Here is a 12,768-nt window from a genome sequence, read left to right on the forward strand (position 1 = left end):
CATTTGGGAATCTTTACCATAAATTTGGAAATGAAGATTTGTAGTTCAAAGTTTAATGATAGAATTCTGATCTTGAAATCCTAGAAGCTGATGAGATGGTTTAAGACAGAGTTGAAGCAAATCCAATTGTTTAATGAGGTCAAACAGGTAACCTAAATATGTAAATTAGATGGAGAAGCCTCCATCTGTTCATCAAAAATGTTTCCATCACTTATGTTTAAAGGTCACTTAAATATCCAGTAAATAAATTTGGATCTAAAGATTTAGTGAAGGCAGTTCTATATTGTGATATCTTACCTGAGTATAAAAGATTCTATAAACTTATCAACGATGACTTGTGGTGTTGATTTCCATTTGCTTTCAGAGGTGGGCAAAGGCATTTTACAAATATCCACAGTGTCTCCTTTGGAAACAGATGTAGTAGAAGTGATGGTGCTTTCCCCACTTCCAGAAACAGGAAGAAGCAGGCTGGAAATATTTACTCTGCCTAAAATACTACCACAAGGTAAAGAAAAAAATGAGCAACAAATTCTGTCCTGGGCATCCAGTTGAATAGCTGCTATAGCTTTCCTTCTTTTTTTTTTTTTCCTGGTGATAGCATTTTTTTTTCCTTTTAACATGTGAAGAGGTTAAAATGGCCACCACCTTTTCTGTGTCTTGCAAAATGAAATTGATGTGGCTGCTAAATAACGTGAAATGTGGACTTTCCTCTAGGTCCTGTCATTCATATGAATCTGTCTTATTATCAGAGAAAAAACAGGATCAACTGTCACTTTTGTCAAATTGATTTGTCATTTTGTGATGTCTCTTTTTTGTAGCCTTAAATGTACATAGTCAAATTCAGATAGGTTACTGTGTAGTTACTTTCACTGATAAAATTATAAAGAAAGCTTTCAGGATAAAAAGGTCTGATAAAATAGACACTTTCTTTGTTTTATCAATAGATAACAAATATATCTGTGTAGCTATTTTGCAAATATATAATTATAGAGTATAAGAGAGTCAAAAACCTCAAAGTACTTTTGTGTCTTAATTAAGACTCTCTACACCATCATGAGTTTCTTTTAATGCTGTGTCTCTACTTAACTGATAAAATTAACCAAGGCTTTATGAAAGATATTTTACTCACTATTAGTCATTTAATACTCAAGTATTTCTAACAGAGCCAAGTTGCTTTCCAACCATTTTTATCTCCTAAGAGTTTCTGCATTAATTGAGCATTTAACTTTTTTATTTTGCTTTTCATAGTTTTCAGAACAATTTTTTAAAAATAAAATCAATATATGGTGCAAGTGATTTCTCTTCTTCCCCAAATCTTACAGTTTCTGCAAGCTTTGCTGATGAACGAGGGAGGCTGAGAGATGCATTCATTCATAAGTTCGTGTATGAGATAGAGCACACTCTGTCTTCAGCTGTCTTGAACTTTCAAAGTAACCGAATATATGGCTTCTGTAACCAAGTGCCATACATCTGCAGCTATCTTCTTCCTGAAAAAGTATGCCGAAACTTAAGCATGCTATCATTTTTCTTAGCTGTCAAGACTGACACATCATATCAATTAGACGTGATCCATGCTTTAACACTCTAGTCCAGTTAACAAATGTCTATATTATAGTAACATAATTTCTTTGAATTAGGTATATGTTAGCATGATTAGTTAATTCATCATAAAATACATTTGAGCAACCTCACACTTACAACATCATACTTGTCAGATAAAAGTGCAGATGACACGATATTAGTTTAGTGCCTTTCAAAACTATTTTTTAAAAATCTATCATTAGAAAATCTATTCCACAGGTGTCAGGAGCTACAGGATTGATGATTTTTGGTGGAACTTTGTACCTGAGTCCTAAAGAAAATTGCACAAAATACCTAAACTATGTTTCTGGCATCCTTTCATCATACTCTCTTCAAACTTCTCCCATACTGTGTCATTTCCTGCTACATATACTGACCCAGATTATCTATCACCCTTGTTTTTCTAAATCCTTCAATCAAAGGGCTTCTCTCCCAGAGTAGACAATGTCAGTAAGGTCTGAGACAAAGACATTCAGAGATGGAAGAAATGGTTTATCGTAAGGAGGATTCAAGAGAAGCTTCCTGGTGGAAGTAATATTTGCACTGGACTTTGAAGAATAGGCCAGATTTAGACATGAGAAATATTGCGTGCAATCTTGGCAGGGAGGTGGGGTTCCTGATATAGGGAGGGGGGCCAAATTGGTGGGGATGGGATGGGGAAGGGCATTCCAGACAAAAGTCACAACACATGCAGAGGTTTGAAGGTGGGCATACATGAGAAACATGGGGGGAAATTGACTCATTTATTTTGACTTGAGCACGGGGTATATGAAACGGATTAGTGAGAAATAAAGATTGTCAGTTGTAGGCTGGGACTTTTAATGGTAGCTAATATACAAAGAAGACTTTTCTTAGTTGGCCAAAACGAACTTTTACTTGCAATCAGAGATAGAAAATGTGGTGCAAATACAGGTGCCCACTTTATCATGTATCAGTTTATTTACAATGACAGTGTTTTGGGATTTGAATCTGACTCTATATGCTCAACTGCAAACCCCAAGTTACCACTCGCCTGATCTTTTCTATAATGTGGTCATTTTCTTTGGCAGGAACATAGTGGTATTTGCATTCTTAAGTCATACCAAAAAGTACAAAGCAAACAATATGGACCTGGAATGCTCTCTCTGTCTCCGCATGGATTGTGGCTCATAACAATAGCTAAATGTGGAATTCTGTGTATCCGAGATATTCATACTTTGGTAAACTCCTTTTTTTTTTCCAGTTATGGGATGTGTGTCTTGATCTCATATAAGGAACAAAAGCTCTTACAATAGGAATTGGAACTCTTAAGTAAATTGACTCACAACTTATTTAGCCCTAATGGTGTTATTGATTCCAACACTGGGTGTATTTATGTGTTAAGGTTTGAGTCTCTAAGGGAGGAAATGCCAACAAATAGACTGAGATCTTGCAAAGAAGGAACATGGGGCTGGGATACAGTAGGTGAGCTCCAGCCCAGCTCCATCACCACTTACTGTGTGTCTTGGAAACTCACTGAGCCTCACTGAGCTTCAGCTGCTCCTCTGCAATTTTAGGGAAGCCTTGCCTGCTCTCACCCTGTGGGATCCTGGTGAGAGCTGGTGAGAGGGTACATGCAAAACTTCTTTGGAAATAGTGAATTGCTGTGCAAACCTAGGGTTGATTATGGCTAGCTCCCTGGCCTGGAGGGCCTCTAGGCTGGTTGCTGCCACCCCCCCACCTGACTCTTCATGTGATGCTAGAAGAGCATAAGGGAGAGGGGTGTGGCCCTTACTGAGTCCTCCCCTGTCACTTGCAGACCTGGATGTCACCAGTACCACCACCATTTCTGATTTCCATTTTTCTCAGATCTCTGAAAAAATGGAAATAGTTTCTTCTCCCAAAAAAGTGAAAGATCCTTTTCTAGGTTTTGAGACCAAGTAGTACTGGTTATCAATTTAATTTAATTCGGTCAGTTATTTTTACCCAGGGATCTACCCCACACACCCGAAGCATCACAATCACCCCACATGACACTCTCCTATGGGGCCACAGGTAAACTGGGCCCTGGCTGTGCATATCCAGCTCTCCTTGCTCACTTGTGCAAGAAAGCGTCTTTGGAATATAGTTGGGCAAAAGTGATATTATATAGGAAAAATCCTAAATCCCTTAGAAATTATTTTTAGGTGAACAATGTGCAAACACTGCTACATTGTCTCTTTTTCAAATGATTTGTAAATGTATGCTACAACTGATAGTGGCAAGACGTCAGAGTTTTTCTGGGTGAGTCTATGCAGAGTACCTCATATAGGAGGTTACTCATGGCAGTACTGTTTGTAAAAGCAACCTAATGTCCATCATCAGAGGACTGGATAAATAAATAATGATACATAAACAGTATATAAATAAAGTATGGAATATTATGCTGTAATACAGAATGAGGAAATCTTTATGAAACGGTATGAAAAGAATCCCAAGATATATTGTTAAGGAGGAAAGGCAAGGTGTGTAATATACGTATTATGTTACAATTTATGTTAAAAATTGTTTGTATAAAAATTTGTTTATGTACATTAAAAAAACTCTGAAAGGATATTGAAGGTACTAATAATATTGATTGCCTTTGGGAGGTGTTGGGGAATGGGGGCAGGCAGGAGATTTCACTGCATACTCTTTTATAGTTTTTTAATTTTGAAACATTTGAATGTATTGCCTATTCAAAAAATTAAAAAAATTTTAAAGGCATCATGGTTGATAACTAGCGTGACAAAGAAATCTCAGTTTTTAGTCAAAGAGTTTAAACCATTGCACTGTACCAATTAGTGATTTGTTCGGGTTCTAATTAAACTGGTTTAATTGGCATCCTCTGTCATTCTTCACAGAGCCCATCACCTTCTCTCATCACACTCAGCCTCTCTGCACATAAAGGGAACTTGCCTAATCCTTGAAGGCATCTGAATTTGCCCGCACTGCTTGCTCAAGGCCCCTTCTCGTAGTCTTCAGCAAGTCCATTCACCTCTCTGTGTCTGATTTTCCTATTATAAATTGATGATAATAATCCCTCTTCTTCCATATTACACAGAAGGGTGAACAAACCAGTACTGGTGAATGTATTTTGTACTAGGAATTTTCAGTGCTATGTATTATTAAGAGGCTACTCCATACCAACTAAAATGCTGTTAACAAATAGAAAAAGGTTTATCCACAAGCAAAAGTGCACGTAACCCCCTTAGAAAAACCATGTGGTAGAATCGCATTTGTAATTTCTGCACTTTGTTCCTAAAACTATTAAGGAAACATTTGTTCGGTGTCGGAGTCATTCTCACCAGGGGCATGGAATTCAATCGGTGAGAATTTCAATGGATGGACAAAGCATTCTGGTGAATGGGAAGGATGACAGCACCCTTGTTAACCTGAGATGGAGGTAAGTACAGTATACAATAAGCAACCTCACATGATACGGTGTTTTAAAATAAATATGTTGTTATTATTTAGGTAATAGCAAGGCCAACACAACAGGAGACAACTGCCATTGAAAAGATTGTTATACTAATGATCCCAAGAGGAGGGGATATGCCATGCTATGGGGGGGCCACATGGGGAAGCACCAGGGAGGGTAAGGAGGCAGAGGGAGCAGGGAAATGTGGGCAAGTGTCTTCATTATGGTTTCTATGGGAAGGAGCAGGCAGGTTTAGGATTGACCAGTTTGGATAATTTCAGTGGGTTCTGGGCCATAGGGGCTGCTGCTAGTTTTCTGGTACTTGACCCAGGGATGATTAGGATAGAAATAGTGGTCCCAAGTGTGAAAGCCCAGTGGAGGATTTGGTTGGGGATGTGGGCTCTGAGTTGGTGGGTTTGCATTTGAAAGGTGAGCTCCAGATGAGTTGTTTACCATCTCTATGAATTGCTGGTCCTGGGAGGGGCATTTCCTCCAAGGTTATTAGCAAGACCCCAGATGTCAAAGCATCAAAATACAAAAAATAAAAAGACCCAGTTAAGACCTATGAAGTGACCAGTCCTCCCTTTCATAACATCTGTTGGAGGAGCACAAGGAATGAGGACAATTCTGAACAGTAGATCATTTTTAAAACTCCTATTTATCCCTAAAAAACCTATGTACGTATCTGTAAACACATACATGTTTACTTTCCTAATTAGACTTTGCCTAGACAATATTAAATTATTTAGACTTTGCTTAGACTAAAATTAAAATCCTAAATAAACAAATATTAGCCAAGCATACAGATAATGGCCAGGGCATAGAGAACATGAAGGTGACACCTTGGACTTGAACTGTTACTTTGTTTGATCTGCCGATGCATGTCAGTAGTCAATGTGCAATTCATTTCCACAAAAATACTATTTCACGGTGCCTCCTGTGAGCAAAACAATAATAAAACATGGCGTATCTCAGTGACACTGTGAAATGTTACATATTATGGAGATTCTATATCATAGCAATTTTGGTCACCACTTATTTCAAAGACCCATTTGACGACTGACTGTATCATCATGCCCATTTTATACGTGGAATCCTGAATAAAACACCAACCTGTATCTCACTATATAAATCATAATGCGTTCTTTGTAGTAAGGGATCACATAGCATCTCAAGTAACAGCAAACGTGCTGGAGCCCTATTTACAGCAGTGAGGACATTTCCATCCATTGGCAGTTAATCTCATGGACCTCTGACTCAAAAAAAGTTGAGTTTGAAAACTTGGTCCAGCACTTGTGACCTTAGGCATGTGACAACCCCTCTAAATCATCTGTAACCATGTTATTCAAGGTGGAATCTGCAGCACCTGTGAGCTTGTTAGAAATGCATATTCTTGGGCCTCATCCAGACTTTTCGAATCACAATCGCTATGGGTGGGGCCCAGGAATCTGTTTTAACAAACCCTCCAGGCCATGCTGATGTGCCTGAAGTTTGAAATGCCCTGGTGTATTGAGTGGAAGTAATAATACTTTCCTGAGTGTGGGGTGGGGGCCATGAGGACTGAATGTGGTAATGTGGTTATATATGTGAAGCAGCACAACACCTACTATCTCTGAGGGTTCAACCAGAGCAGTGGCTCTTCTGCACAATGACCGGGGTGGATGGGTACAGAGGGCATGTAGGGTAAGGGTATGGGGACAGTGTGAAGAGAGATGACCCCAGGGAGGTCAGGAAGTTTGTCATGTCCTGGAGCCCATGAAAGTACTGTCCTCTAAGAAGCAGAGTCCTAATAACTACAGGGCACTGCGGAGAACTATCCACATATTTCTTTGTGTAGAAATGGTTAGGTATCTGGAAATAATACTGCTAAATGTGTCTTTTTCAAATTGTGATTTTGTAGCCTATGTGGTTTCTTTTTTATTAATATAGGCAGTTTGGAGGAAACTTAGCCAATGAAATTCTTGAATATAGCCAGCAACTTGCAACTTACCTGAAGAACACCATGGACGAGGAGAATGATTATTTAAGTATAGCAAAAAAAGATTCCTTGGATTTGGGATCAGAACCTGAACATGCAGTTGAGTTTCACTATAGTTTTCTTTCTCCTTCCTTCCTCCCTCCCTCCTTTCTTTCCTTTTTTTTTTTAAATTTTATTTATTTATTTTGGCCATGTTTGGTCTTTGTTGCTGCGTGCAGACGGACTTTCTCTAGTTGTGACAAGCAGGGGCTACTATTCCTTGTGGTGCACAGGCTTCTCATTGCGGTGGCTTCTCTTATAGCAGAGCATGGGCTCTAGGTGTGCAGGCTTCAAGAGTTGTGGCATGCAGGCTCAGTAGTTGTGGCTCGCGGGCTCTAGAACACAGGCTCAGTAGTTGTGGCGCAGGGGCTTAGTAGTTCCGTGGCATGTGGGATCTTCCCAGACCAGAGCTCGAACCCCTGTCCCCTGCATTGGCAGGCGGATTCTTAACCACTGCACCACCAGGGAAGTCCCTCTTTCCTTCTTTTTTTCCTTCCTTCTTTCCTTCCTTCCTTCCTTCCTTCCTTCCTTTCTACATCAGATATCAGTTTTCAGTTTGTGGTTTTCTTTTAGCAGATATTTTAGTAATATTCCTCTTTATCCAGCTACCTCATGATTTTCAAAAAGAGCATACACTACATTTAAGAGAAAATATTCAGCCTTTCTCAAAGCAATCACAAATATCACATTTCAGATCTCATTTAAACCATAGTACAAGATCTGTCTGGGCTTGCTTGAAAAAAAAATCTACTACAATTCTGGCGCTTGTTCAAACTAGTCTCTCTATACTTTTACATCACATACATTATTTAGGATGTGTCTAGCCAGAGAACATTTATTCACTCACTCATTTAACAAATATTTATCGAGTGCCTACAAAGTGCTGACCTCTGGGGGGTACAGGCATGAAAAGATAGGAAAAGTTTCTGCTTTCATGGAGCTTACATGCTAATTGGGGGTTGGGTGTGAGCAGAGAGAGATAGATAAATAATCAAATAAATAAGAAGAAAATAGGTAGTAACAAGATCTATTTACCAAATAAAAATGGTTTGGTGTGATAGTGTTTGGCTGGAATAGCCCCTCCACGGAGAAAGGCTGTGATCTGACTTAAAAGAAATGTGCCAATACGTGGGGGAGGGGCAAGCACTCAGGGCAGAGGGAGAAAGCTTGGCACGTTTGAAGACCTAAAAAAGGCCTGTGCAGCTGAAATGAGCAAGGGAGAGAGTGGTAGGGGATAAGGTCCTGGAGGTGGGAAAGAAACAGGTCAAGAAGGGCTTTGTCAAGCAGGTAGCATTTGGACATAATTTTACATGTAATGAGAACCTATTAAAGTGTTCTGAGCAGAGGATTTACAAGATCTTATTTACGTTTTTGAAATGATTACTTCTGCTGTGTGGAGAATGATTCCTGTAGGGCACAAGAGTAGAAGCAGAGAAGGAGTTAGAAGGCTTAGGTACCAGTGATAGAGGTGCAAGAGTGTTGTGGAGAGGTGGTAGTTTCCAGGCCGTTTGCAGAGGTAGAGTTGACAGAACTTCTGATGAATTGGACATAGAGGGAAAGGGAAAGAAAGGACTCAAGGATGACTCCTAGATTTTTTACTTGAAGAACTATGTAGAAGAAGGTACCATTCACAGAGAAGGGGAAGACGGTGGGGAGAGGAGCCACTGTGGGGAGGAAGAAGGGAATCTAAAATCAGTTTCCTGGACTGAGCATGAGAATACTGTTAGACATCCAAGCGAGATACCAAGTACGCCATCGTGTAGATGTTCTGGGGAGAGTCCAGGACTCGAGATGTGGATTTGAGAGTCAGGGGCATATGAATGGAATTTAAAGCCATAAAACTGAGTAAGATCATCATGGAAGAGTGGATGGTGAGAAACAGAAGGGGACCAAGATAGAGCAACTTCTAGAACTCCAGGAGAAGAATTCAGGGAGGCGAAGGAGATTGAGAAGGGGCAGCCAGTGAGGTTGCAGGAGAACCAGCAGGGGGTGACATTCCAAACTCTTTCTGCTGCAAAGGGGGCACAGAAATGGGGTGGCAGCTAAAGGGGAATGTGGTGGTCAGTGGAGAGTAGCTTTCCTGGGACAGGAGATTCCAGAGCATGTTTAGATACTGTAGGGAAAGATTCAGTAGAAGGCAGAAATGGATGATGCAGAAGGGTGATGGAAATTTTTTTTAAGTGCCGAGGCTTCAAGAAGGAGGAAAAGATTAAGATCCTAAGCACAAATGGTGGGGCGGGCCTTGATAGGCAGCAGCATTTGGTCTACAGTAACAGGAAGAAGGCCACGAGTGATCTGGTGAACGTGTGACCTGTCTGATCATTGCTGCTTTCTCAGTGAAAAGTGTGGCTGATAGAAGCACAGAATGGAAGGAATAAAATTAACTAAACATTACATCTTGAGCAGGCAAAATGTTTGGTAGTATATTTTAAAATGCAACAAGTGAAGAGGGATCCAAAGCAATTAAATGAAGTAGGGTAGGAGGATAATTTGATGAATTTTTAATTTAAGATATGTCTGTCTTCTTCTAAGATAAATGAGAATGTGCGGTTAAGCATTGACTCATTACAAGAGGAATTAGTCAAAGTTGATAATACGGCGGAAATTCCCTGGATACAACAAAAAAGCCAAGAGGTATTTATAAAACATGAGAGAAGTTTGAAATAATGCTTTGTAGGGGTGCCAACTAGATTCGTTTCCCGTGAAACCCCTTGGAAAGTTAGAAAGTGGAAAGAGATACTACTTGGCAGACCATTACATCGTATAAGTGTACCTTCCCTGATAGCAGGCAAACACACTAAACACGGCCCAGTCTTCGAGATTAAGTTATATGAGCTTTAAGTGCTGTACTTAGGCTAATACGAAACCCGAGAAAAGTGTCCACATAGGCCAAAGCAAAGAATGAACTAACATACCTCATGCTGAAGTACATTTGGGGGGATGCTGCAAGGTAGGCTTAAATAAAAGGGGTGGGCCCGGAACAGAAGAGACATTGTGGCTTCTGATGTGCAGAAAGGTGACAAAGGTGGCAGCCTGTGTCTGGATTTAGCCTGCTTATCGAGTCTCACTCAAGTTCCCAATAAAATAGCAGACTAGCTTTCTGTTATCAACTGTTCTTTAATTTTTCACTAAATTATTTTCTTTCTGTTGGCCTTATCATTGACCTCAGTTCCAAGTTGCTTCAGTGGCCACTTACATAGTAGCACTTTAGACTTAAGCAAAGTATTGCAGTGGTATTATTTCATGTACACTTTATGAGTCTTTAATTTTTTTCCTTATTTCTGTTTCTAGGGAAGTGCTATCTATGTATCTAAGTATGTACATATGTATCTATCATCTCGCTATCGTCCCTGTTGCTTGTTTAAATGATGTACTTTCTCCATTCCAGGCCATCAAAAACGAGGTTAAACTGTTTTCCAACAAAAGGAAAGAGATAAAAAGAGGAATCAAAGCACTTGCTAAAACTGTAAGTGTTGCGATTCCATATACTAATACATTTGGCCCTCGGTCTAAAGTTACGTTTTGAACTTTATTTTGTTCAACCTAGCATGAGACACTACACCCCATTTTTTTTCTCTGCCTGTAAGCTTAGTTTTCTGGGGCACTTTAATAGGGTATAATTTTTATCATAGCATACAACATATAAACAGTGGTTTTCTTCCTGTCTTCCCCAAATACTGTCTTTAATACTTATTTTTGTCAAAGTTATACATTTACATTTTTACAGATTAAATAATACAGAGTTATGTAATTAAAAATAATGTTTTGGGGGCTTCCCTGGTGGCACAGTGGTCAAGAACCCGCCTGCCAGTGCAGGGGACACGGGTTCGAGCCCTGGTCTGGGAAGATCCCACATGTCGTGGAGCAACTAAGCCCATGCACCACAACTACTGAGCCTGTGCTCTAGAGCCCACAAGCCACAACTGCTGAAGCCCGTGCACCTAGAGCCCGTGCTCCGCAACAAGAGAAGCCACCGCAGTGAGAAGCCTGCGCACCGCAACAAAGAGCAGTCCCTGCTCGCCGCAACTAGAGAAAGCCCGCGCACAGCCACAAAGACCCAATGCAACCAAAAATAAGTAATAAATTTTTAAAAATGTTTTTCTAGCAGCATCTGCTCTACTTTTCTTCACTATGATTCCTACAGTCCTGAGGTAAATGTTTTCAGTTCTTTCAGCCTTTTTGTTTGGATATTTACCTCCATCTTTTTTTTTTTTTTTTTTTTACTTTTTTTTATTTTTTGCGGTACGCAGGCCTCTCACTGTTGTGGCTTCTCCCGTTGCGGAGCACAGGCTCCGGATGCACAGGCTCAGCGGCCACGGCTCACAGGCCCAGCCACTCCACAGCATGTGGGATCTTCCCGGACCGGGGCACGAACCCGTGTCCTCTGCATTGGCAGGCGGACTCTCAACCACTGCGCCACCAGGGAAGCCCCCTCCATCTTTGTAACGGTCTTCTTAATTCTTCTATTTCTTGATATTTCTATTTTGACACTCACTGTGGGCTTTCTGGTGTGGAAGATGAGTACTCAGGTTCTTTTACACCCTCTACCATTACTGTATGCACATAAATCAATACTCAGTAGGTACACTATTATAGTTATATAAATATTCTTCAAAGCTGAGCCACATGGTATATTATGATTACATTTTCATTTCTACAACTTTATTTTTCCTGGAATTAATAATTGCCTTTGTTTTAGATTAAGCCTTTCTATTCCAACTCTCTCAAAATGCTAGATACCTGAGGTAATCAATCTGTCAGTGCATTTGTGTGTGTGTGTGTGTGTGTGTGTGAGACCTCCCTTCTAGAGCTTTCTATCTTCCAGCACTAGTCTACGCACCTTGCTCTCTAGACCAGGCACACAGCTGCTGTTCTAGGGACTTCTCTTGTCCATCTTCCTGGGAAATTGTCTCACCTGCCTCCTGAGTTAGAGCCCCTGTTTCCAGAGTCCTGTGTGTTTTTCTTTGTCTTCTTGGTGTGCATCTTCCAGTAGCTTTCTAAGCAGGACTGCTGTGCAGGCCCATACTTGGGAACATCATTTATCATGCAGCTGTGCTAGTGTCATTCAAATGTAATACAGTGTGAGTGGTGCCTGCCCCCTAGAGGTGTACAATGCTTTGGCTCTGTTCTTGAGAAAGGGTACATAGTAGGTACATTTTTTGAGATGTGGTTTTTCTCAAATACAATGATTTACCCTCAGAATTTTGAAGACTTGCTCCATTGTCTTTTAGCTTTCAGTGTTTGCTTTAGAGAATTCAATTTCTTTTTGATTCCCAGTTCTCTAGGTAACCAGATTTTTATCTCTGGAAACTTACAGGATCCTTTCTTTTTCTCTGGTGTTTGGAAATTTTACAATATGCACCTTCATACCTTTGATGGATATTCTTGATTTGCTGGTGCAGACATACTCTTCACCCTTTTTCACCCTGCTCCTAGCCCCAAGAGGCTGGCCTCTGTGGATGGCATCAATGAGCTCTCTTGCCTCTGTCTTCTGTTTGGGTTTAGACAGTGAGTGGCATCAGCAGACGATCAAGGGGCAGGAGAAGACAAGGTCAGGGTCTTTATTTCTCCAGTTTCCTCTCTGTGGTGTTATGAGTTGGCAGTGACTGCTAGCCCTCTCCTACAGCTACTGATCTCCCCAGGTTCTAGTAACCACTTCCCATCCTTGCCTTTCAGACCTGGGAGTGGTGATAGCTTCCCGTGGTTGCTCGCCTGAGATGCTTTATCATGCCTTGCTGATTTCCCTTACCATGCCAAATCTGTTTTAAAGGTC

At 40.5% G+C, this 12,768-nt stretch overlaps 1 protein-coding gene across 5 annotated transcripts in view; it reads left to right on the forward strand.

Moving 5' to 3' along the window:
• CFAP43 (cilia and flagella associated protein 43) overlaps positions 1 to 12,768 on the forward strand; it is a 111,065-nt gene that overhangs the window by 53,605 nt on the left and 44,692 nt on the right. For all 5 annotated transcript variants that reach the window (XM_060099904.1, XM_060099912.1, XM_060099921.1 and 2 more), the window contains 7 exons: positions 365 to 505; positions 1,323 to 1,495; positions 2,631 to 2,780; positions 4,833 to 4,963; positions 6,908 to 7,055; positions 9,528 to 9,629; positions 10,384 to 10,461. In XM_060099904.1, coding sequence (XP_059955887.1) covers positions 365 to 505; positions 1,323 to 1,495; positions 2,631 to 2,780; positions 4,833 to 4,963; positions 6,908 to 7,055; positions 9,528 to 9,629; positions 10,384 to 10,461 — 923 coding nt within the window. The remainder of the gene's footprint in view (positions 1 to 364; positions 506 to 1,322; positions 1,496 to 2,630; positions 2,781 to 4,832; positions 4,964 to 6,907; positions 7,056 to 9,527; positions 9,630 to 10,383; positions 10,462 to 12,768) is intronic.

This window comes from Mesoplodon densirostris, chromosome 1, assembly GCF_025265405.1.
Source record: "Mesoplodon densirostris isolate mMesDen1 chromosome 1, mMesDen1 primary haplotype, whole genome shotgun sequence".
NCBI lineage: Eukaryota > Metazoa > Chordata > Mammalia > Artiodactyla > Ziphiidae > Mesoplodon > Mesoplodon densirostris.